General features: G+C 39.7%; 1 protein-coding gene across 12 annotated transcripts; it reads left to right on the top strand.

Annotated features, from left to right (window-relative positions):
* The first annotated feature begins 649 nt into the window (after positions 1 to 649).
* LOC148043022 (uncharacterized) lies at positions 650 to 18932 on the top strand. 12 transcript variants are annotated; one of them, XM_087727471.1, is made up of 21 exons: positions 651 to 1018; positions 2353 to 2385; positions 3694 to 3726; positions 3975 to 4007; positions 4520 to 4555; positions 5061 to 5093; positions 5783 to 5815; positions 6064 to 6096; positions 6601 to 6633; positions 7130 to 7165; positions 7671 to 7703; positions 8416 to 8448; positions 8697 to 8729; positions 9233 to 9265; positions 9978 to 10010; positions 10259 to 10291; positions 10541 to 10573; positions 11078 to 11110; positions 11264 to 11296; positions 14175 to 14207; positions 16482 to 17168. In XM_087727471.1, exons 1-21 carry the CDS (start codon positions 968 to 970, stop codon positions 16521 to 16523), a joined length of 726 nt encoding a protein of 241 aa, XP_087583597.1. In that variant the 5' UTR covers positions 651 to 967; the 3' UTR covers positions 16524 to 17168. The 12 variants fall into 12 exon arrangements, with proteins under 12 accessions (XP_087583608.1, XP_087583597.1, XP_087583599.1 ...); XM_087727470.1 differs by lacking the exon at positions 16482 to 17168 and adding an exon at positions 18666 to 18932 and having other exon boundaries at positions 661 to 1018; XM_087727473.1 differs by lacking the exon at positions 10541 to 10573 and having other exon boundaries at positions 657 to 1018.
* The last annotated feature ends 7508 nt before the right edge of the window (positions 18933 to 26440 follow it).

Here is a 26440-nt window from a genome sequence, read left to right as displayed (position 1 = left end):
TATCTTGATGTTGTTGTCAGTATTAGAAACTCTTTTGTGTCGCTTCCTTACAATTTATCAATCCAATTAAGGCCACCACACTGATTTCCATCAAAAGGACCTTCACTACTCTTGGACGTGTTTCAGAAGGGATTATCTTCTTGTTTTCAAAAGTCAGCTAACTTCTAATAAAATACTATAAAAAGACATATGATGGAAATAGCATACTTCTACTTCACACTTTTTGAAGAAATATCCCTGAAAGGGAGCCTAGATTAACCCTTGTCCAGTGGGTTTTTTTTAAAAAATTGCTACTGGTTCGGTGGGCGTGGCTAGGTGGAGGGGGCATATGACTGACTGGGCATGGCCAACTTGATGTCACTCATGCCCACTCAGTCATAGTACCCCCCACCAAGCCACGCCCACAGGAAAAGGTAGGAAAATATTTGGAATTTCTACCTATCTACCCCCACTCTCTCTTTGCCAGTTGCCCCCATTTCCCTTCCTTTAGCAGCCTCGGCCCTAGCCCTGGCCTGCTTCCCCCTGCCTCTTTGTTTGGGTGCTTACCTTCCACGGTGGCTGGTCCAGAGTCTCCGGAAGGCAAGCTGACCAGAGTTTTGGGCGGCTCCCAGCCAGCTGCCTCTGTTGGGAAGTGCCAGTCAGCCACTTCCCAGCAGAAACTCTGGTCAGCTTGCCTTCCGGAGACTCTGGACCAGCCACTGTGGTGGTGGGGAGGGGGGGGGGGAGGAAGAAAACCAGGGCTAGGGCCGCCGAAAACCAGTCCTATGACCTCTGCCTTTTAGCTTCAATTTCAGCACGGATGATGGAATAATTGTGCATAAAATTTCCTTATAAACAAAGTAACAATAGAGGTATTGGATTTGGGCAATGAAGCTTGTAGATTGAGATATTAAAATGTGGCGGTGAAGCTAAGTAAGGTCACTTAGAAGAACATCAAGGACCAGAAGAACTGAAGAGCAACAAGAAGATGCATCTCCTTTTAATTTTCGCTTTGATTTTTACGGTTTCTGCACAATCGGTAAGGCTACATTTTGTGAATTATAATAACCTTTCAGTTGGGGTGAAAGTGAAATGAATAAGCATGTTGTTCAGCATGTCCTCATGCTTTTATTAGCACATTTCTTTATAAAGGATTTCAAAAACCAGGCAGGGGGCTTAGAGTAAATCAGTTAATTATTGAGAATTTAACTGCATCCTTGGTTCTGAATTCAGGTTGTCATCCTGTTTTTTGCCTTAGCTTTCTCAGCATTCACCTGAGCATGAGAGCCAGAAATACCTTCTTGTTGGACCTACTGAGTTGGACCGATACAGAAGGCTGAAAATTTCTTTGGTGGAAAAGATATTAGTAATGACAGAAAGTATGGGAAGAGAGTTGGAGATGAATAAAAATAGTGATAGAGCAAAATTCACAGGTTCATTGGCACCCAAGATGTATAAACAGCAGCATGTGGTTATATTACCTATAAACAACTAAGAAAGCCTCAATATTTGACTTTTAATTCACATATTGTGTCAAGGCTTATTGGATACCCTCCAAACACTTTATATATTTACTTGGCTACATCAACAAAACCTTTGAGGCAATGCTTAGAAGAAAGGCTGCAGCACTGAAGGACGGTAGATGTCTTCTTATGGTTTTTATTCTGCAGTGGATTCTGATCAGCATAGTTGGCAGGACGAATGGGAAAGAGCAATTTCTCAACAGCTACCAAATTCATTTGTCATCAGTGCTTCTCTCCAAATTTAATTGGTTTGGTCTATTCTTTTAAAGAAAGAAACTGATGGAGACTTTGATTGAAGAAAAGAGTTAACTTAGTTTTCATTGCTATCTGGCCAACAACATGCTGCTCATTTCATGTAGTCATGTGATCACGACTTGCAACTTTTCCCGCCAGCCTGAAACAAGCAAGGTTTATGGGGGAAGCTTTGCTTAATGACGCTGATAAAAAAAAAGTCGCAAACCAAGGTCTCTCAAAAATCTCTCAAAACATTTATTATTGTCTATTTGGACAATGAATGAATTTCCTATGCATGTCATGACATCATCACTCCGTATGCCTTTAACATCTCTAATTTCCTCAAAGTCTTCTCTCTTATTCCTCTTGCATATAACCATAGCCATCCTTCTGAAACTCATTCCCCAAAAGCGATTCCCAAAATTGCAGGAGTCATTTTGTGGGAATTTGAATATTGTTAGGAACATTTAAAGAAAACAACCCCAGAAAACGAAGGAATAGTAATGAAAAATCTAGAATGAATTCTGTCTGGATATTTTTCTCCATTAAATTTTTTGGAATTTGAGATGAAATTACCATATCACAGTAGAATGGTTACATTTTCTTTCTCTTTTAGTATATGCCTAGTGATCTTCAAACTGGATATGGGGTAAGTAGCCTTTATTTATTTTTTCCCATTTCTTTCTTCAAAATATTTCACCACCTGATTAATACCCCATTAATTTTTCTTCTTCCTTTCCCAAAGCAACTCTGGGGTCCCTAGAACATAATTACAGCAGATTTAGCCAAAACATCTAGCCAATTTTTATCCTCATTTGCAATGACTGACTTCTTAAAAATTGATCTGCAACCAAGTTGGGAGAATATTACATTTCTTTATCTGGAATTGAGCAGCTGCCTGGGAAATCAGGTAGAGGAGACCTTCATGCAGAGACAAATCTGTCTATGAAACTATGTCTACAGCTTAAGGCAGCATAAGGGAGGGTGTGTAGTGAAGATAAATTGTAAAGGAGCTTTCCATTAGAAAGATGTCCAAGGTATGATGTGCAAAGGAAGTCAATATTTGATACTTAGTTCTCATTGCAAGCTAAACCCTGTAGCTAAACAAATGCATATGTATTCAGATAAAAGTGGTCTCTAAAACAAACCCAGTTCATTTTGTGTCAAGTGTGATGAAGCCTTTTCTGAATCCCACAACTGGACAGGTTTTGTGGGAGACAATTGATGGGGTGGAACCCCTTAATACAAGGGTGCCAAAACTCGATTTCATTGAGGGCTGCATCAGGCGGGCTGGGGGTGCGTGGTCAAGGTGTGGGTCACTCATCAAGGCTCTGTTTTCAGCCGCAATGGCCGCCTGAAGCTCTTTGCCAATGAAAAGGGAGCTCGGGGAGGCTCACCAAGCTTTGTTTTCACGGGCAGGGGCACTGTGAGCCGATCCTCTGCTGTTTCCAGGGAGACCCTGGGGGCCAGATCTAAGCCTCCCCCCCATGGGCCATATTCAGCAGGGGTGGGTTCTGGCAGGCACTACTGCTGGTTTGCTTGTGTGTGCGCTTCACTCGCTTGTGCACAGTGCAATTAAAATTGTTCCGTGCATGCGCGGAACTGAGAAACAAGATGGCAGCGCTCACGGCACCTCCCGGGGAACAGATTTGGGGGCGGGACAGGCCTGAGTCACTGCCAGTTCCAGCGACCCAGGCTGCCAAACCACTACCAGTTTAGCTGAACCGATCCAAACCGGTAGGAACCCACCAATGGCATCGGGCCCGTGGGCCTTGAGTTTGACAGCCTGGCTTAATACATCAATATTCTTTTGGTCTTTTTCATTCTGGTGTGGATTTAAAGAACCATTTAATAATGATTAAATTTATAAATGAGATACCAAACGTGATGGTACGGCTGAAGATGGTATGGTTGTAAACATATCAGAATAGAAGAGTTTCTTTTTTTTTCCTTTTAGTATGTTCCTGGTGCTAGAATGGGTGGAAGAAGGGTAAGAAGCTTTTATTTATTTCCTGCCATTCCTTTCTTCATATTTTCATTCCACCTGAAAAAGTATCCCTTTCATCCTTCTTCCTCATTCATCAAAAACAAAAAAATAACTACACAAAAGACACCCAAAATCCAGGATGGTAATCTAGATTGAAATCTGTTGGGATATTTTCCTCTATCAAATTTTTTGGAATTTGAGATGAAATTGCCATATCACAGTAGAATGGTTACATTTTCTTTCTCTTTTAGAATGTACCTAGTAATCTTCAAAATGAAAATGGGGTAAGTAGCTTTTATTTATTTTCTCTCATGCCTTTCCTCATATTTTTCTTCTGCCTGAAAAAGTATCCCTTTCATCCTTCTTGCTCCTTCACCAAAAACAAAAAATAACAAAAACAACTACACAAAAGACACCCATCATCCAGGGTTATTATTATTTTCCTTTTTGCAGAACTTAGCTGGTGCAGAACAGCAGAACTGTTCTCAATAACTCCGTATGCCTTTAACATCTCTCATTTCCCCAAAGCCCTCTCTCTTATTCCTCTTGCATATAACCATAGCCATCCTTCTGAAACTCATTCCCCAAAAGCGTTTCCCAATATTGCAGGAGTCATTTTGTAGGAATTTGGATATTGTTAGGAACATTTAAAGAAAACAACCCTAGAAAAGAAAGGAATAGTAATGAAAAATCTAGAATGAATTCTGTCTGGATATTTTCCTCTATCAAAAATTTTGGAATTTGAGATGAAATTACCATATCACAGTAGAATGGTTACATTTTCTTTCTCTTTTAGAATGTGCCACCTGAGGTTCAAGGTGGATCATATGTGGTAAGTAGCTTTTATTTATTTTTTCCCACTCCTTTCCTCATATTTTTCTTCTGCCTGAAATAGTATCCCTTTCATCCTTCTTCCTCCTTCACCAAAAACAAAAAATAATAAAAATAACTACACAAAAGACACCCAAAATCTAGGATTATTATTATTTTCCTTTTTGCAGAACTTAGCTGGTGCAGAACTATTCTCAATAACTCCGTATGCCTTTAACATTTCTCATTTCCTCCAAGTCTTCTCTCTTATTCGTCTTGCATATAACCATAGCCATCCTTCTGAAAATCATTCCCCAGAAGCGTTTCCCAATATTGCAGGAGTCATTTTGTAGGAATTTGGATATTGTTAGGAACATTTAAAAAAAAACAACCCTAGAAAACAAAGGAATAGTAATGAAAAATCTAGAATGAATTCTGTCTGGATATTTTCCTCTATCAAAATTTTGGGAATTTGAGATGAAATTACCATATCACAGTAGAATGGTTACATTTTCTTTCTCTTTTAGAATGTTCCTAGTAATCTTCAAAATTCATATGCGGTAAGTAGCTTTTATTTATTTGGCCTGGGGGTGCGTGGTCAAGGTGTGTGTCACTCATCAAGGCTCTGTTTTCAACCGCAATGGCCGCCTGAAGCTCTTTGCCAATGAAAAGGGAGCTCAGGGAGGCTGACCAAGCTTTGTTTTCACGGGCAGGGGCACTGCAAGCCGATCCTCTGCTGTTTCTAGGGAGACCCTGGGGGCCAGATCTAAGCCCCACCCCTGGGCCATATTCAGCAGGGGTGGGTTCTGGTAGGCACTACTGCTGGTTTGCTTGTGTGTGCGCTTCGCTCGCTTGTGCACAGTGCAATTAAAATTGTTCTGTGCATGCGCGGAACTGAGAAACAAGATGGCAGCGCTCACGGCACCTCCCAGGGAACAGATTTGGGGGCGGGACAGGCCTGAGTCACTGCCAGTTCCAGCGACCCAGGCTGCCAAACCACTACCGGTTCAGCTGAACCGATCCAAACCGGTAGGAACCCACCAATGGCTTCGGGCCCGTGGGCCTTGAGTTTGACAGCCTGGCTTAATACATCAATATTCTTTTGGTCTTTTTCATTCTGTGTGGATTTAAAGAACCATTTAATAATGATTAAATTTATAAATGAGATACCAAACGTGGTGGTACGGCTGAAGATGGTATGGTTGTAAACATATCAGAATAGAAGAGTTTCTTTTTGTTTCCCTTTTAGTATGTTCCTGGTGCTAGAATGGGTGGAAGAAGGGTAAGAAGCTTTTATTTATTTCCTGCCATTCCTTTCTTCATATTTTCATTCCACCTGAAAAAGTATCCCTTTCATCCTTCTTCCTCGTTCACCAAAAACAAAAAAATAACTACACAAAAGACACCCAAAATCCAGGATGGTAATCTAGAATGAAATCTGTCGGGATATTTTCCTCTATCAAAATTTTTGGAACTTGAGATGAAATTGCCATATCACAGTAGAATGGTTACATTTTCTTTCTCTTTTAGAATGTACCTAGTAATCTTCAAAATGAAAATGGGGTAAGTAGCTTTTATTTATTTTCTCTCATGCCTTTCCTCATATTTTTCTTCTGCCTGAAAAAGTATCCCTTTCTTCCTCCTTCACCAAAAACAAAAAATAACAAAAACAACTACACAAAAGACACCCATCATCCAGGGTTATTATTATTTTCCTTTTTGCAGAACTTAGCTGGTGCAGAACAGCAGAACTGTTCTCAATAACTCCGTATGCCTTTAACATCTCTCATTTCCTCAAAGCCCTCTCTCTTATTCCTCTTGCATATACCATAGCCATCCTTCTGAAACTCATTCCCCAAAAGCGTTTCCCAATATTGCAGGAGTCATTTTGTAGGAATTTGGATATTGTTAGGAACATTTAAAGAAAACAACCCTAGAAAAGAAAGGAATAGTAATGAAAAATCTAGAATGAATTCTGTCTGGATATTTTCCTCTATCAAAATTTTGGGAATTTGAGATGAAATTACCATATCACAGTAGAATGGTTACATTTTCTTTCTCTTTTAGAAAATGCCACCTGAGGTTCCAGGTGGATATGCGGTAAGTAGCTTTTATTTATTTTCTCTCATGCCTTTCCTCATATTTTTCTTCTGCCTGAAAAAGTATCCCTTTCTTCCTCCTTCACCAAAAACAAAAAATAATAAAAATAACTACACAAAAGACACCCAAAATCTAGGATTATTATTATTTTCCTTTTTGCAGAACTTAGCTGGTGCAGAACAATTCTCAATAACTCCCTATGCCTTTAACATCTCTCATTTCCTCCAAGTCTTCTCTCTTATTCCTCTTGCATATAACATAGCCATCCTTCTGAAACTCATTCCCCAAAAGCGTTTCCCAATATTGCAGGAGTCATTTTGTAGGAATTTGGATATTGTTAGGAACATTTAAAGAAAACAACCCTAGAAAACAAAGGAATAGTAATGAAAAATCTAGAATGAATTCTGTCTGAATATTTTCCTCTATCAAAATTTTTGGAATTTGAGATGAAATTACCATATCACAGTAGAATGGTTACATTTTCTTTCTCCTTTAGAATGTGCCACCTGAGGTTCAAGGTGGATCATATGCGGTAAGTAGCTTTTATTTATTTTTTCTCATTCCTTTCCTCATATTTTTCTTCTGCCTGAAAAAGTATCCCTTTCTTCCTCCTTCACCAAAAACAAAAAATAACAAAAACAACTACACAAAAGAGACCCATCATCCAGGGTTATTATTATTTTCCTTTTTGCAGAACTTAGCTGGTGCAGAACAACAGAACTGTTCTCAATAACTCTGTATGCCTTTAACATCTCTCATTTCCTCCAAGTCTTCTCTCTTATTCCTCTTGCATATAACCATAGGCATCCTTCTGAAACTCATTCCCCAAAAGCGTTTCCCAATATTGCAGGAGTCATTTTGTAGGAATTTGGATATTGTTAGGAACATTTAAAGAAAACAACCCTAGAAAACAAAGGAATAGTAATGAAAAATCTAGAATGAATTCTGTCTGGATATTTTCCTCTATCAAAATTTTGGGAATTTGAGATGAAATTGCCATATCACAGTAGAATGGTTACATTTTCTTTCTCTTTTAGAATGTGCCTAGTAATCTTCAAAATTCATATGCGGTAAGTATATTTTATACTTACTTATGAGGTAAGTTTATTTATTTGGCCTGGGGGTGCATGTTCAGGGTGGGTGTCACTCATCAAGGCTCTGTTTTCAGCCGCAATGGCCTCCTGAAGCTCTTTGCCAGCGAAAAGGGAGCTCGGAGAGGCTCACCAAGCTTTGTTTTCACGGACAGGGGCACTGCGAGCCGATCCTCTGCTGTTTCCAGGGAGACCCCGGGGGCCAGATCTAAGCCCCCCCCATGGGCCATATTCAGCAGGGGTGGGTTCTGGCAGGCACTACTGCTGGTTTGCTTGTATGTGCGCTTCGCGTGCTTGTGCACAGTGCAATTAAAATTGTTCTGTGCATGCACGAAACTGAAAAACAAGATGGCAGCACTCACGGCACCTCCCGGGGAACAGATTTGGGGGTGGGACAGGCCTGAGTCACCGCCAGTTCCAGCGACCCAGGCTGCCAAACCAGTACCGGTTCAGCTGAACCGATCCAAACCGGTCGGAACCCACCAATGGCATCAGGCCCATGGGCCTTGAGTTTGACAGCCTGGCTTAATACCTCAATATTCTTTTGGTCTTTTTCATTCTGTGTGGATTTAAAGAATCATTTAATAATGATTAAATTTATAAATGAGATACCAAACGTGATGGTACGGCTGAAGATGGTATGGTTGTAAACATATCAGAATAGAAGAGTTTCTTTTTGTTTCCCTTTTAGTATGTTCCTGGTGCTAGAATGGGTGGAAGAAGGGTAAGAAGCTTTTATTTATTTCCTGCCATTCCTTTCTTCATATTTTCATTCCACCTGAAAAAGTATCCCTTTCATCCTTCTTCCTCGTTCACCAAAAACAAAAAAATAACTACACAAAAGACACCCAAAATCCAAAATGGTAATCTAGAATGAAATCTGTCGGGATATTTTCCTCTATCAAAATTTTTGGAATTTGAGATGAAATTGCCATATCACAGTAGAATGGTTACATTTTCTTTCTCTTTTAGAATGTACCTAGTAATCTTCAAAATGAAAATGGGGTAAGTAGCTTTTATTTATTTTCTCTCATGCCTTTCCTCATATTTTTCTTCTGCCTGAAAAAGTATCCCTTTCATCCTTCTTCCTCCTTCACCAAAAACAAAAAATAACAAAAACAACTACACAAAAGACACCCATCATCCAGGGTTATTATTATTTTCCTTTTTGCAGAACTTAGCTGGTGCAGAACTATTCTCAATAACTCCGTATGCCTTTAACATCTCTCATTTCCTCCAAGTCCTCTCTCTTATTCCTCTTGCATATAACCATAGCCATCCTTCTGAAACTCATTCCCCAAAGCGTTTCCCAATATTGCAGGAGTCATTTTGTAGGAATTTGGATATTGTTAGGAACATTTAAAGAAAACAACCCTAGAAAACAAAGGAATAGTAATGAAAAATCTAGAATGAATTCTGTCTGGATATTTTCCTCTATCAAAATTTTTAGAATTTGAGATGAAATTACCATATCACAGTAGAATGGTTACATTTTCTTTCTCTTTTAGAATGTGCCTAGTAATCTTCAAAATTCATATGCGGTAAGTATATTTTATACTTACTTATGAGGTAAGTTTATTTATTTGGCCTGGGGGTGCATGTTCAGGGTGGGTGTCACTCATCAAGGCTCTGTTTTCAGCCGCAATGGCCTCCTGAAGCTCTTTGCCAGCGAAAAGGGAGCTCGGAGAGGCTCACCAAGCTTTGTTTTCACGGACAGGGGCACTGCGAGCCGATCCTCTGCTGTTTCCAGGGAGACCCCGGGGGCCAGATCTAAGCCCCCCCCATGGGCCATATTCAGCAGGGGTGGGTTCTGGCAGGCACTACTGCTGGTTTGCTTGTATGTGCGCTTCGCGTGCTTGTGCACAGTGCAATTAAAATTGTTCTGTGCATGCACGAAACTGAAAAACAAGATGGCAGCACTCACGGCACCTCCCGGGGAACAGATTTGGGGGTGGGACAGGCCTGAGTCACCGCCAGTTCCAGCGACCCAGGCTGCCAAACCAGTACCGGTTCAGCTGAACCGATCCAAACCGGTCGGAACCCACCAATGGCATCAGGCCCATGGGCCTTGAGTTTGACAGCCTGGCTTAATACCTCAATATTCTTTTGGTCTTTTTCATTCTGTGTGGATTTAAAGAATCATTTAATAATGATTAAATTTATAAATGAGATACCAAACGTGATGGTACGGCTGAAGATGGTATGGTTGTAAACATATCAGAATAGAAGAGTTTCTTTTTGTTTCCCTTTTAGTATGTTCCTGGTGCTAGAATGGGTGGAAGAAGGGTAAGAAGCTTTTATTTATTTCCTGCCATTCCTTTCTTCATATTTTCATTCCACCTGAAAAAGTATCCCTTTCATCCTTCTTCCTCGTTCACCAAAAACAAAAAAATAACTACACAAAAGACACCCAAAATCCAAAATGGTAATCTAGAATGAAATCTGTCGGGATATTTTCCTCTATCAAAATTTTTGGAATTTGAGATGAAATTGCCATATCACAGTAGAATGGTTACATTTTCTTTCTCTTTTAGAATGTACCTAGTAATCTTCAAAATGAAAATGGGGTAAGTAGCTTTTATTTATTTTCTCTCATGCCTTTCCTCATATTTTTCTTCTGCCTGAAAAAGTATCCCTTTCATCCTTCTTCTTCCTTCACTAAAAACAAAAAAATAACTACACAAAAGACACCCAAAATCCAGGATGGTAATCTAGAATGAAATCTGTCGGGATATTTTCCTCTTATCAAAATTTTTGGAATTTGAGATGAAATTGCCATATCACAGTAGAATGGTTACATTTTATTTCTCTTTTAGAATGTACCTAGTAAACTTCCAAATGAAAATCGGGTAAGTAGCTTTTATTTATTTTCTCTCATGCCTTTCCTCATATTTTTCTTCTACCTGAAAAAGTATCCCTTTCTTCCTCCTTCACCAAAAACAAAAAATAACAAAAACAACTACACAAAAGAGACCCATCATCCAGGGTTATTATTATTTTCCTTTTTGCAGAACTTAGCTGGTGCAGAACAGCAGAACTGTTCTCAATAACTCCGTATGCCTTTAACATCTCTCATTTCCCCAAAGCCCTCTCTCTTATTCCTCTTGCATATAACCATAGCTATCCTTCTGAAACTCATTCCCCAAAAGCGTTTCCCAATATTGCAGGAGTCATTTTGTAGGAATTTCGATATTGTTAGGAACATTTAAAAAAACAACCATAGAAAACAAAGGAATAGTAATGAAAAATCTAGAATGAATTCTGTCTGGATATTTTCCTCTATCAAATTTTTTAGAATTTGAGATGAAATTACCATATCACAGTAGAATGGTTACATTTTCTTTCTCTTTTAGAATGTGCCTAGTAATCTTCAAAATTCATATGCGGTAAGTAGCTTTTATTTATTTTCTCTCATGCCTTTCCTCATATTTTTCTTTTGCCTGAAAAAGTATCCCTTTCATCCTTCTTCCTCCTTCACCAAAAACAAAAAATAACAAAAACAACTACACAAGAATGGTTACATTTTCTTTCTCTTTTAGTATATGCCTAGTGATCTTCAAACTGGATATGGGGTAAGTAGCTTTTATTTATTTTTTCCCATTTCTTTCTTCAAATCCTTTCAATACCTGATTAATACCCCATTAATCTTTCTTCTTCCTTTTCCAAAGCAACTCTGGAGTCCCTAGAACATAATCACAGCAGATTTAGCCAAAACATTTAGCCGATTTTTATCCTCATTTGCAATGACTGACTTCTTAAAAATTGATCTGCAACCAAGTTGGGAGAATATTACATTTCTTTATCTGGAATTGAGCAGCTGCCTGGGAAATCAGGTAGAGGAGACCTTGATGGAGAGACAAATTTGTATATGAAACTATGTCTTACATCTTAAGGCAGCATAAGGGAGGGTGTCTAGTGAAGATAAATTGTAAAGGAGCTTTCCATTAGAACAGTGTTTCTCAACCTTGGTCACTTGAAGATGTCCGGACTTCAACTCCCAGAATTCCCCAGCCAGCATTCGCTGGCTGGGGAATTCTGGGAGTTGAAGTCCAGACATCTTCAAGTGGCCAAGGTTGAGAAACACTGCATTAAAAAGATGCCCAAGGTATGATGTGCAAAGGAAGTCATTATTTGATACTTAGTTCTCATTGCAAGCTAAACCCTGTAGCTAAACAAATGCATATGTATTCAGATAAAAGTGGTCTCTAAAACAAACCAAGTTCATTTTGTGTCAAGTGTAAGGAAGGCCTCTTCTGAATCCCACAAAGCAGTATTTCCAAACTTTTTGGTATAGGGACTGGTTTTGTGGGAGACAAGTGATGGGGTGGAACCCCTTAATACAGGGGTGTCAAAACTCAAGTCTCATTGAGGGCTGCATCAGGGGAGCTGGGGGTGCGTGTTCAGGGTGGATGCAGTGGTGGGTTTCAAAACTTTTTGGAACCTACTCTGTGGGTGTGGCCTGCTTTGTGGAAGCGGTTTGCCAGCCATGTGACCGGGGTGGGAGTGGCTTAGCAGTCATGTGACTGGGTGGGAGTGGCCAAGACAACGTCACTGAATTCTTTGCCCCAATGGATGAACTACAATAAGATTAAAATAAATACAAAAATAAATAATACTAAGTGCAAAAGAAAGAAAACAATATTGGACTCAATTGTGGTTGTAAGCTGAGGACTGCAGGTAACAGAAAGGACCTCTGCTTTCAACCAACAATGTACAGTCTTTTCAGGAAGGATGAGAAACAGGAAAGATATAAACGAACAGGAAAGATATAGTCTTTCATCCAAGAACTTAGTTCAAGAATGAATGTCATGGGTAGATTCCCAGAGCAAGACAGCTTACCTTTTTCTGAAATTTAGTTCTCAGTTCCAAAAAAACAGAAATATATGAATTAGGTTCAGTACTTAGGTAGGTCCAAGTAGCTATTCAGAGGTTAGTGGTTAGAAGCAATGGTAAAGCATGATATGGAATTAAAACCAGAAATATTTTGTTGGCTATTTGAAAGGGAGTAGACTCACAAAAATTTTAAACTAAAATTTTGGGCTCAATTGTGATCATAATTTCTCTCCCTCTTTCCTCTCTCTCCCTCCCTTCCTTCTTGTGTCTCTCTCCCCCACTTATTTTCTTTCTTTTCCTTCCTTCCTTCCTTCCTTCCTTCCTTCCTTCCTTCCTTCCTTCCTTCCTTCCTTCCTTCCTTCCTTCCTTCCTTCTTGTCTCTCTCTAACTTACTTTCTCTTTCTCATTCTTTCTTTCTCTCTCTCATTCATACACACACCATTTCCCTCAGGTCTGTCACTGACAGCTCTCAAAGAAAAGGAAGGACTCCTGCCTTGGGAAAGGGTTGGACTAGATTACCTCCATGTTCCCTTGCATTCCTTTGATGTCCTCTGTCCCATTTAGTCACAAACAGCCCCATTCACTTTAATGTTGGTCGCCAACTCCACTCACCCTGCGCGCGCCCTGGTCCCACCCAAGGAGGTGAGCTGTGGGGCGTAGAAAAGGCGGGAGAACCGCCTCAGTTCTGTGGGCAGGAGGTGCTGCTGCTGAGGCAGCGCGGCAGTGGTTGTGGGGGAGTCGGGGCGCTGCCCACTATGCATAGCGAGCCCAGAAGCAGTAGCTGTCCCCAGATACCCTGTGCCGCCATCACTCGCTCCCCCTCAGGCCGTCGGCTGGGCACGCAGAGGGGGAGAGGCGACAGCAAGGACAGCCGAGTGGGGGTAGCACTTTGGTGGGTGAAGAAGAGCCGAGCTAAGGGGGAAAAAGATCTGCCGGGCGGGGGAGCAAAGTGGGTCTCTCCATGACGGGAGCCTTTTATTATTATTTTCTTTTCCCCTCACAAGAGTCACACCCGGCAGCAGCGGCGGCAGGAGGAGCAACAGCCTGGTGTGAGCTCCCGATCCGGCCTGCCTGAGGAGCAGGAGGGGAAAGTTGGCTGTTTAAAAAGCCTCGTGTGGAACTCCTCAACTATTCCTTCTTTTGCTGCCTGAACAGCCATGCAGGGTGCAAGCCCTTGTCTTTCACAGCCCCCTCGTTTCCAATTGGGGGGGATCCATGGAGAAGGACAGAAAAGATGGGGTTTTTTCTCTTCCTTCCCCCAATTGGAAACGAGGCGGCTGTCGAAGCAAGGGAGCGCACCCCATGTGGCTTGTTCAAACAGAAGAATTAACAGGAGGGGAGTTTGGCTGTTTAAAAAGCCCCGTATGGGACTCCTCTCCTGTTCCGTTTGCTGTTTGAACACGACACGAGGGGTGCGCTGCCTTGTCTTTCACAGCTGCCTCGTGGCTTAATACATCAATCTTCTTTTGGCCTTTTTCATTCTTTCTGGATTTAAAGAATCATTTAATAATGATTACATTTATAAATGAGAGACCAAACCTGATGGTAGGGCTGAAGATGGTATGGTTGTAAACATATCAGAATAGATAGAAGAGTTTCTTTTTGTTTCCCTTTTAGCATGTTCCTGGTGCTAAAATGGGTGGAAGAAGGGTAAGTAGCTTTTATTTATTTCCTGCCTTTCCTTTCTTCATATTTTCATTCCACCTGAAAAAGTATCCCTTTCATCCTTCTTCCTCTTTCACAAAATAATAATAATAATAATAATAATAATAATAATAATAATAATAATAATAATAATAATAATAATAATAATAATAAAAAAAAATCTCTGAGCATAAACAGAGCAGGCAGGGCCAAAAGTTTGGCCAGTTTTTACTTTCATTTCCAATAACAGTTTAAAAGATGTGCATCTTTTTGGCTTCTTTCATTTTGTATTGAGTTATAGAACACAGGGCTTTTTTTTTCATCCTGGATAATGAATGAAGGATGTGTGTGTGTGTGTGTGTGTGTGTGTGTGTGTGTGTTGTATTTGTGCTGATAAATAAATAAATTTATTTATTTATTTAAATAAATAAATAAATAAATTTATTTATCAGCAGAAATACAACACAAATGTAACAAAGGCAACAGTAAAAATATTGGGTTTCTGTCTGGATGGTCTCTTGTGACGAGCCGATGGACAGAGAATGGAAGTAGTGAATTTCCTCCCATATTTGGGCATACCAGGGGTTGTGACTTTAAATGTATACCTATTTTCCCTGGCTCAGCTGATAAGGAGAAGAACCCTGTGGCTTAATGGTTAACACATCTGCCTAAGATGCAGTACAGCACAGGTTCTAATCCCTGTAAAGGTATGGCTAGCTGATGAGAGCTAAAGATAGCTTGAAATAGATCTATACTAGTCTCCCTTTATTTATTTATCAGCACAAGTATAACACACACACACACACATATAATACACACACACACACACACACACACACACACACACACACACACACACACATATATATATATATATATATATATATATATATATATATATATATATATATATATACATACACACACACACACACATACATACATACACATATATATATATATAGACAAGGATGGCGATGATGGCATGGTTGGAGAAATCATGATTGTTATCATAAAAGAGTTGAATCTTTCCTTTTTGTTTCTTTTATCTATTTTCTGCCATTCCTCTCTTCATATTCTTTTCCTGCCTCAACAGGTACCCCTTTTATCCTTCTTTTTTTCTTCTTCAAAAAGATGTTAAAATTGCCAGAAAATAACCAGAAGAATCAGGGCCAAAGCATCTGGCCCATTTTTACCTTCCTTTCCAATAATTGACCTTGTAAAAATAGATCTAGCTGCCTATTTGAAATGAATATTCCCTCCAGGGAGTGAGCAACTGCATTAAAAATCATGCAAAAGACATCTTGGATCATGTAGAGGCCACACTTGGAATACGGCATCCAGTTTTGGTCACTATGATGTAAAACATATGTTGAGACTCTAGAAAGAGTGCAGAGAAGACGATTAGGGGACTGGAGGCTAAAACATTTAAAGAACAGTTGCTGGAACTGGATATGTAAAGAAGTAGAGAACAAAACAAGCAAACAAGGAAGCAAACAAGCAGGGAAGGAAGGAAGGAAGGAAGGAAGGAAGGAAGGAAGGAAGGAAGGAAGGAAGGAAGGAAGGTTTTTTTCTCCTGCATTGATCCAAAGTGTTCTCTGGACATCCTGGATTTGGGGTGAAAAGCAAGAGACAGGACTAACCAGAAGTGCTTTGATATTAAATTCTCTTGGGCTCTGAATGTCTGAGCAGGACTAAAAAAATGCATTTGAATATGTGATTTAAGCATAAGTTTCTTCCCAATGTATCTTGTACTGCTATAAATTATAAACTCATTCATTCATTCATACATTACCACAAAGTTGGTAGCAACCACATATATAGGCCTTCTTTAGAATGATTGTTCCCCAACCTGGGCTTTCTTTTGTTCCCAAAATGGGTCCCCTATAGTAGTAGTAGTAGTGGTGGTAGTAGTAGTAGTAGTAGTAGTAGTAGTAGTAGTAGTAGTAGTAGTAGTAGTAGTAGTAATGATAATGATTGGCACACTGGGTGCAATTCCAAAAGCACTGGAATTACATTTAAAACAGTTAAAAATTGACAAAATCATGATCAATCAAATGCCAAAAGCCGCACTGCTTGGATCTGCACGCATATTACGAAAATACATTACGATGTCCTAGGCCCCTGGGTGGGGCCTGACTAGTAATCAATGCCAAATCCGGCAAAACAACTGGCCGCTGTGATACAATTGTACAATAATAATAATACTGGTGCATAATACACCAGGCATCAAACTGGTTGAGAAAAACAAGGTTACAATCATAGACATCGCAATACCAGGTGATAGCAGGGTCGATGAGAAGGAATATGAAAAAATCGTGAAATACCAGGACTTAAAAATCGAAATTCAACGATTATGGCACAAACCAGCAGTGGTAATTCCAGTCGAAAAATCCTCTGATGATGCCAAATACAGACTTTGCAAAGAAGCTGAAACTGTTGATCACATACTCAGCTGCTGTAAAAAAATCGCGCAGACTGATTATAAATTGCAGCACAATTCAGTAGCACAAATGATCCATTGGAATTTGTGCAAAAATTATAATATTAAAATAGCAACAAACTGGTGGGAACATCAGCCTGAAAAAATCACCAAAAATCAGATGGTCAAGATCTTGTGGGATTTCCATATACAAACGGACAAAATACTGGCGCATAATACACCAGACATAACACTGGTTGAGAAAAATAAGGTCACAATCATAGACATCACAATACCAGGTGATAGCAGGGTCGCTGAGAAGGAACATGAAAAAATCGCAAAATACCAGGACTTAAAAATTGAAATTCAACGACTATGGCACAAACCAGCAGTGGTAATTCCAGTGGTAATTGGCACAGTGGGTGCTATTCCAAAAGCACTGGAATTACATTTAAAACAGTTAAAAATTGACAAAATCACCATCAGTCAAATGCAAAAAGCCGCACTGTTTGGATCTGCACGCATATTATGAAAATATGTTACGACGTCCTGTTTGGATCTGCACGCATATTATGAAAATATGTTACGACGTCCTAGGCCCCTGGGTGGGGCCCGACTAGTAACCAATGCCAAATCTGGCGAAACAACTGTCCGCTGTGATACAATTGTGTAATAAACATTTCCAAAGTGTCTTAGATCTCTCACTCTCCTGAATACTGACCATATTCTTTGAGGTTGATGATCTGGAATGCCATCAGTTGCCCATTTGTTCTCTAGTGATCTCATATTATGTAAGCCATCCCAATAATCTTGTCAGAAACCGGAATAGACTTTAAAAATAAGGTTGACCAGCCAGATTTGTTAAGCAGCAATTGTCAAACACAGGAAATGCGTGTTTGGGCACACATCCATTCTACCCACATCATGGCCTCCACAATATATGGAATCTTATCTATTTACACAGTGTATTGAGCTATATGTTAAAACTAGATTTGGGCAACAAATGAAGCTACAGAGAACATAACCAAAATGAATGTTTGTTAGCTAAGGACACTATGAGGTGAAAATGCAGCTGCTGGAATTATTACTGAGGTGAGCAAGCAACTCAAGTGAAGCTGGCCTTTGTCTGACTTTCCTCCAAACAGTGAGACAATGTGCTTATTATTTACAAGAAAGGAAGAGTAACAAAGAACTTACATATGTATTTTTTTTTCTTCCAAAGAAAACCGAAGTCGAGAAAACAGATAAGTCCTATCTACAGAAAAAATGGGACATGGTGATTCAGTGGCTAAGATGCTGAGCTTGTCGATCAGAAAGGTCGGCAGTTTGACAGTTCGAACTTCTAGTGCCATGTAAGGGAGTGAGCTCCTGTTACTTGTCCCAGCTTCGGCCAACCTAGTGTTCCGTGCACCTTTGGTGTTTAGTCAAAATCCAAATCCTTTATCATTTATACATGACCACAGAGACCTCTTCGGACAGTACTAGCTCTTTGGCTTTTAATCAGAGATGAGCACATTCCCTAGAGTCAGAAACGACTAGCACATATGTACGAGGGAAACATTTACCTTTACCTTTATCTACAGAAAAAAAGTATGATGCTTAGCGGGTTGATAGAAAGGTATCATTTCTAAGGTTCCAAACCATAATTTCTCCCCCTTTCCCCACTTTCCTTCTCCATTGGAAAGTATTCTAAGAGCCAACATGAGCTTTTGGGACATGACTGTCCCCCAAAGTGGCTGCATGACTGTCCATGGGGAGAGGAATAATGGGGATTATAATCCCATGCATGTCATGACATCATGACACAATATAGATCATTTCTCATTTATGTCTTTCAATATACATCATTTCTCCTCTATCACCTGAGGACCCCAGGAAATCTTTCTCGGAGACCAAACTTGAATTACAGTTCTGGGAGGTTGTTTGTGTATCTTGCTGACTGCAACACAGCTCTCCTCCTATAATCACCCCAGCAAATATCTTTTCATTTCATTTAGTAATTCTTTCCCTTTCTCTCACTTCATTTCCACCTGAAACCAAAGAGACTCCAAGGCTGGAATAATGGAATTGATGGAAATTTCTGAATATGCTGGAAAGGTCCAACAGCATTCTTCGTCTCTACAACAGGAACAAGATTGTTGTGCTGTAGGACATCCAATGATCCTGTCTACTCAGCGCTTGGTAGTGGTGGCTAGTACATGCAATATATGACTTGATTTTAATGGTTTTCGGTAGTAGAATAGTTTTCTGTCCTTGGTGTGGGAAAAACTTTGTGAAATAAAATCAAATAAATCTCAATTGCACAAGCATCACTTGTTTGGGTTGCATGTTTGAAGACCAGTTTTGATGCTGATATTGTTGCAGATTGTGGTCCTAAATATTGCCCTAGAATACAACTAGGTGAAAAGTCTGCCATTTCTATGCTGGTGTGGGTTGGATTCCACTTTTGTTACCTATAAAAGCTGTAGACCAGTGTTTTTCAGCTGTGGCAAATCTCAGGCATGTTGCACATCTAAAAGCTATTAGGGTTGAGAAACCCTGGAGTAGACAAAGTGATCTTCATAGTGCATGAGTAAGAGACCGTTGATATGATATACATTACCTCATCTGAAATAAAATTTATTACATAGTTAGGATTATTGCAGGAAAAAAATGGTGGCATTGCCAGTCCAACAATTTAATTAACCTTCAAAGTGGTCTGCCCAACCTTCTTGACAACATTGTAAGGGCAGCAGCTTAAAAACACATATTCTGCTGATACCTTATCTACAGACAGACAGACAGAGAGAGAGACACACAAACATACACACACAAACACACAGAAACACAGAAATACACACAGGGCATAGCTTAATGGTAAAATATATGCTGTACATGCTGCTGTTGGCCTGCCTCTTTAAGCCCTCTCTCCAGCCAGCAGGCAGCCCTGGCTGTAAAAGCTATACTGAGAGACAGCTAAGGGGGAAGCTATTGTTCTGGGTGAGAGGGAAGAAGTGTGTTATGTTGTGTATGGAAACAAAGCAGTTTGAAGCAGATGGAAAGAGGTATTTTTCTCCAGTAGTAGGACTTGCAAGGAGTAGTAGTTGGAGGAGCAGTAGTAGCAGTGGGGAAGAGCGGAGAGTAGGGCTGAACAGTAATATTAGTCTATGAATGTGGATGGGTGTTGCCTCAGGACATGTATTATTGTGTTTTGGGGACTTCTGACTTAGGTATACTTAAAAGAACCCATCACAACCCCCGTCCCCCTTAAAAACACTGAAAAAAAAATCCAAATCCTTTATCATAGACTGAGAGGTTAGATCCTTCCTAGAGACTTCTGTAGTATTTCTGCCCCATGAAATTAAAGAGTTATTAGATCTCTTGAAATTAAGGTGGAAAAACACTGAAGAGGAAGCCTACAAATGTTTATCAGGAAGGACATCCCTTGTATTGCACAGTTCGGCTCAGTTCTGTTAAGCATCCTAACTTCCCCACTGAAATGATAGACTGGCTTTATGAGAGTTGCATTTATTGATCTGTTTTATCATACTCCACCCCTTTTCTCCAGCATGTAGGGTGCTCACCTGTAATTGTACACTTAATTTAATCTTTACTATGGCCTTGCAGTCAGAAATGTTGTTATATTTATAACAACTCTGTGCAGAAATTTAGATTAAGAGAGGGAAGAATGGTATAGAGTCCTAATTCAAGGCAATTCAATGGGGTATTTTATAAGGATCTAAATTCTGAGTCCATCATTAATTAATCTAATGCCCTAAGGCAGACATTACACTGCATTTATGATCCCCCCCCCGATTATTTGTACCATATTGTTATAATTATGTGCTGTGAAAAATTTAAGAAGCCTAAATAAATACTTTAAATGGGAGGGGGAGGGAAAGAATGAGCATAAAAATTTAACATAAATAATATGTCTCATATTTATTGGGGTTAAATTTTTAAGCAGGTCATTTAGGTTTTTTTCTCAATGGTGTAAAAAATCAAAACACCCCCACAAAACAAAGCAGCTCCCCCCAAATAAATCCTCAAATATTTGAAGTACTCCTCGCAAAAAGAATAATCAACTGAAAACATGATGAGTGGAATTTTTTTTAAAAGGGGAGTAAACAAAAAAAAGAGATGGAAATAAAATGCAGAGATGAAAATATTAAAACATAAGCAATTTTGGTTGTTTCTCAAACCATATACAAGTAGAGGTTTCACCATTCTCCATCCGATTGCACTCCTACATTATTATTTCGAGGTTTGAAAGCATTTTGTCAATTTTATGAAGAGCAGGAAAACTCTCCAGGCAGTTTCCTAAGATCAGCTGATGTTGGGTAACTGTTTTTCACATGTTGGTTTACTTATCACAATAGATAATAACACAGTTTCTATATCTGGGCTTCAAAAATGTAGATATTCAGTAGATGAAGATGAATAGATTTTTTCATTTCTTAACATCTTTTGATTCTCTGGAGATCTGTAGCCAGATCCTGGTAGCCCTTAATAATTACAGTAAATGTTTTTGTATTTCAAGTCATGCAAATGGTAAAAAAAATAGCACCCTCCACTCTAAACAAAGACAAAACATTCAGAAGAAATTCTGTGAAGACTGAGAAATTTTGAGAAAAAAGTCAGTCTCAACATTTTCTCAGACAACTGCCTGAGAAATATTCTGAAATACCTTGAATTAGTAATTGATAATTAAAAGACCAACACTCTAATTGGATCCCCTCTTAGCAAAAGATAGACAAATGTCACCACAAAAAAACAAGAACAATAACAACAACAAAAAACAAGAAAGCAATGGATGGAACATCTCTCTTCCACTCTTTGGTTTTCCAAAAACTGAAGTTCTTTTGGCGATACTTGTTTTATAAGTAGTTTATACAGTACTTAACTTGGTATGCTTCAGTGAGTCCAAACTTAGCCTTATTGTCAAAGGAGGAAGTTGTGGAATAAAAGACTTTTAAAGGCCATTATATATGGTCCACCTCACCATCATGCTGGTTCAGGTCACTACTGCTATTACTACTACTTTCAATAATCCAGAAAGATTCTAGACATCCAAAATTTGTACACTGCTCTTATATGAATTAAAGTGTAGTGTGGAAACTGGGGAGTGGGAGGGTGAGGATGGTGCTAATAATGATGTAGATGCTTTAGTCCTTAATGGATTTGGAATTGGCACTTGGTGGGTGTCAGAAACAGATGCCACAAGAGAAAGTAGGTTGAGTGCCATGGCTACATCTTGTTAGTTCCAAAGTAATACGTTTTAAAGAGGCGCAACAAGACCTGAAATTTGTTGTTTTCCTTCCAATTATCCTGTTTGTTGCCATACCTATGAACAACGTTTGTTACTTTCTCATAGTTTAGTGCAGTGGTGGGATTCAGCAGGTTCTCACCTATTCGGGAGAACCGGTTCTTAACTTTCTAAGCACCTTGGAGAACCGGTTGTTAAATCTTATTTTGTTTTTTCCCACTTTGCAGGGCTAATCCTGTAAGGAAGGCAGGAAGGAAACATTCTGGTGTTGTTTCTAGCCTCATCTTTATTGCCCTGCTTACAGAAACTGCCTCTCCCGTTAACCCTTGTTACATTGTAACAGCTAAGGTGAAGCGCCCATCGACCTGAGTGACGTTGAGTTGGCCACACCCACCCAGTCACATGACTACTGATCCCTGCCTACTCAGCGGGTCATCAGGGCAGAGAACCGGTTGTTAAATTATTTGAATCCCACCACTGGTTTAGTGCCATTTTGGGAAATGTATGTGCATTGTTGCCTAAGATTATAGCAGCAATAATCATATCATGGGCCTCCTGAGGTCACTCACCTTTTATCTTGATGTTGCTGTCAGTATTGGAAACTCTTTTGTGTTGCTTCCTTACCATTTATCAAACCAATTAAGGCCACCACACTGATTTCCATCAAAAGGACTTTCACTACTCTTGGAAGTGTTCCAGAAGGGATTATCTTCTTCTTCTTCTTTTTTTTTTGCAAAAGTCAGCTAACCTCTGATAAAGTAACAAAAAGGCATTTGATTGAAATAGCATGTTTACATAAATCCATTTAGAAAAGATTGATGAATAAAAACAGGGATTTGACACAAAAAAAAACAAAGAACAAATAGGGAGTTCTGAAAGTCCTCACCTTTTGGAAGAAATATCCAAGGGGAGTCTAGATTAGCCTTAGTCCCCATAGGGAATGGTATAAGGCAGAATGAGAGAAATAGGTGTGTTGTGATCCAGGCACACGTCCATATTAGGAAATTAACATTCTAAGAATTAATATTGTCTTTTCTTCCAATCCAGCAAAGATAAATGAGTATCTCAACTAGGTTTGGCTAATGGTAACAAATAAATGAAGCTCAGGGCAAAGTTGTGGGCACTTTTGGGCCTTGATGAGTTTGGATTTTCTGGTGTCAGAGATTCCACAAGTGAAATCAGGTCGGGATCAATGAATACATCGTATAAGTTCTAAAGTAATAAATTGTAAAGAGATGCAGCAAGATTGAGACGTGTTCTTTTCCTTTGTGACCCGACAAATGTGCGCATGACAAAAGCGCGCCGACAAAACTGCGGTGAGAAAACCGCAATGTCATAAACGCGCCCACAACAATGCGCCAACAAAACCGCACCCACAAAAGCGAGATTTAAGTTAAGGTAAAGGTTAGGGTTAGGGTAGGTTTTGGGGTTAGGATTAGGGTTAGGTTTAGGGTTAGGTTTAGGGTTGGGTTTGGGGTTAGGTTTGGGGTTAGGTTTAGGGTTAGGTTTAGGGTAAGGGTTAGGTTTAGGGTTAGGTTTAGGGTTAGGGTTATTAGGTTGTTATTAGTTGTTTGTTGAAGGCACGCTTTTGTCGGCACGTTGTTGTCGATGCGATTTTGACCTTGCAGTTTTCTTGCCGCGGTTTCGTTGGCACGCTTTTGTCTAGCGTGCATTTGTCGGTGAACCCTTTTCCTTCTGTTTACCCAGTGCAACTTTTGTTTCTTTTTCAAATTCTGGTTTAATGCCATCCTGAGAACTGTATGTACTCTGTGGGCAAAGATGATAGGAACTATAAACACATCATGGGGCTCCTTATCTTAAGCCCGCTCATCTTTATCTTGATGGTGTGATCTGTATTAGGCACCCTTTTGTGTTCCCTCTTAACATTTTATCAACCCAATCAATTAAGGCCACCACACTCAAAAGGACTTTTGCTATTCTTGGAAGTGTTTCAGAAGGGATTATCTTCTTGGTTACAAAAGTGACCTAACCTCTGTTAAAGAACTATATATAAAAAAACATCTGATGGAAAGATTGTCATGCTTATACAAAGCCTTTTGGAAATATTGATGGATCAAAACCACGGTTTTGGCACATGAAACAAAGCACAAATGGATGTCCTCACCTTTCGGAATAAATTCTTCTGAATAGGAGCCAACATTAGACATTGTCCCCATAGGAAACAGTTTAAGGCAGAATTAGAGAACCAAGGTTATGGTGATCCAGGCACCTGTCCCTATTAGAAAATTAATATTCTGATAGTTAATATTGCCTTTTATGTTTTAACCCAGAAAATAATTGCATACCCAAAATCTTCTAACAAATTGGCCTTTGCTGAGGGTAACAGATACACGAAGCTCAGGGTGCAGGGTGCATTGTTGGAATTCTCCTAATTAGGCTTTTGGGTTGCAGTGTTTTTAGTATCATACCAGGTAACAGAAGTTCCAAGATTCAGGATAAGTAGCTCATCAATTGGCAAAGCCCCCTGATGGCGAACCCATGGCACACATGCCACAGGTGGTACGCAGAGCATTCTCTGCTGGCATGCGTGCCATTGCCCCAGGTCAGATCTCTGTGGCATTTCTTTCATGAGCTTCTGTTTCCCTGCAAACGATGAAACAGAAGCTCACAAAAGAAAAAGATCTTACTTCTTGCTGCGCTGCCGGTGTTGGGATGCCGAGACTTCCACTGGCCAGCTGGTCTTTGGGTCTGCGCATATCCATGCATGGTCATGTTCGCATGTGCACCCATGCTCATGTTTAGTTTGTGCATGCGTGTGCGCATTTTGGGCTTTAGGTGCCTAAAAGGTTTGCCATCACTGCCAGAGGCTGTATATCCTTCTGCTTTGCCCATTTTGTAGATTCTCAGACATTTCTTCGTATCTTATTTATATTAGCTTTTCTGAGAAAGTTCTCTTCTCTTGTTAATGAATAGGACCACCATTCTTGCCATCTTTCCACAACAATTGGCATATTTTGGCATATTTTTCAAGTGCAATTGAACATTAGCATCTCGAATTTGTATTTTTGTGTGTGACAATTTTCTATGGAAGAACAACTTCCTTTTATGCTGCTTTTTATTTCCTTAGGTTGGAACAGGCATCTCAGGTACAGATCTGTAAGTTTCCCTTCAGGAATTGAACAGGGTAGGGTGGTGGCTTAAATTGCTGGATGCTATCATATGTTAAAATAGCATTTAAAAGTCTCAGAATATCCCCCAAAAATGAACCGAGATGAATCAGAATGAATAAGATTACTTCCTGCAATAAAGTCTATAATAAAATAACTGTACTCATAAACAAAATGGGTATGTTTATTAATAATTCCTGGGCATCTACTGCATTTTTTTTTAAAAAAAATGCATGTCCTCTTTTATGCCAAGGATATCTGGTCTGCATCTGCCTTCTTTATTATTTCCCAATTTGAAAATAGATATCAATGATATGGCAATGGTATGTAGAAATGACCTTGGAAGACAGAAGGGAGAGTTGTAGACTAAATAATTGGCATTAAAAGGTGTCTCAGGCCAAATAATGAGGGAAGGTATTGTAAGAATTTCAGAAGGGACCCTCCCTAGTTTTTCAGAGAGTAAAAAGAAAGGAGTGGAAAAGTGCTTTCAGTCTTGCAAAATTATGTTCATATAACTTGATAGAAGATAGAAGTAGTACTCCTTGTTGTGTATTTTGTCTGGATTACCTCCCAGGATCACCAAAAAATAGCCATGCACATTTTGGAAAAGACAATGACAAACAATTTTGATGTCCTTGTTGAGAAAATTGTATGTTGGGGTCTGGGTGAGCTATCTTAGAAAAATAGAAGATAGAATAATAGGGTTGGAGGTTGTTGAAACATCTATAAGAAGAGAAGAAGTTCCAAAAAAGCTCAAGAACCAATAAAGGAGAATATTTGTAGGTCAGGGTTGAAACAAGGGGTCCTTGGTGCTCCCTGAGCTTCCTTGTTTTCTTCCAGATGTTTCATTACCCTAACTAGGTAACATCACCAGTGCTATTAAGAAACACTGTTTGCTATCAGTTTATATTCTGGTGACTTGCCTCTCTGTATGGATGAGGGTGGTTTTAGACTCTTTAGTTGGACTGTTGGTTGGGTTGCTCTTTGGTAGCCATCAATAGACACACAGAGATTAACAACATCTATAGACTATGCAAAAGAGACAACCAACTAGCCAGTGGTGGGTTTCAAATTTTTTTAGAACCTCTTCTGTAGGTGTGGCCTGCTTTTGTGGGAGTGGCGTGTCATTCATGTGACTGGGTGGGCGTGGGCAACTTGTAAAATGTGGTGAAACTCACTTAACAACGCTTAGCAACCAAAATGTTGGCTCAGAAACTCTGGCATTTGAAGCACGCATATCTGAAAGCTGTCAAGTTACAAGACCCTTGCATCCCTAACCCTTTAGAAAAAAAGCCCAGGGGTGTTCAAACTTGACAGCTTTAAGACTTGTGGACTTCAACTCCCAGAATTCCTCCTCCAGTCATGTTGACTCAGGAACTCTGGCACTGAAGCACGCAAGTCTTAAAGCTGTCAAGTTACAAGACCCTTGCATCCCTAACCCTTT

This window comes from Thamnophis sirtalis, unplaced genomic scaffold (genome assembly GCF_051295495.1).
Source record: "Thamnophis sirtalis isolate CommonGarterSnake01/CBP01778 unplaced genomic scaffold, rThaSir2_p1.2 scaffold_13, whole genome shotgun sequence".
NCBI classification, from domain to species: domain Eukaryota; kingdom Metazoa; phylum Chordata; class Lepidosauria; order Squamata; family Natricidae; genus Thamnophis; species Thamnophis sirtalis.
Note: the sequence above shows the minus strand (reverse complement) of the source record. Positions and strands in the feature narration are given on the sequence as shown.

Excerpts from the sequence above, each read along its gene's own strand:
- LOC148043022 (XM_087727470.1), top strand. The coding sequence starts at position 968 with ATGCATCTCCTTTTAATTTTCGCTTTGATTTTTACGGTTTCTGCACAA. Across the intron at positions 6,097-6,600 it reads ATCTTCAAAATGAAAATGGG|AAAATGCCACCTGAGGTTCC; the intron begins GTAAGTAGCTTT and ends TTTCTCTTTTAG. Across the intron at positions 10,011-10,258 it reads CTAGAATGGGTGGAAGAAGG|AATGTACCTAGTAATCTTCA; the intron begins GTAAGAAGCTTT and ends TTTCTCTTTTAG.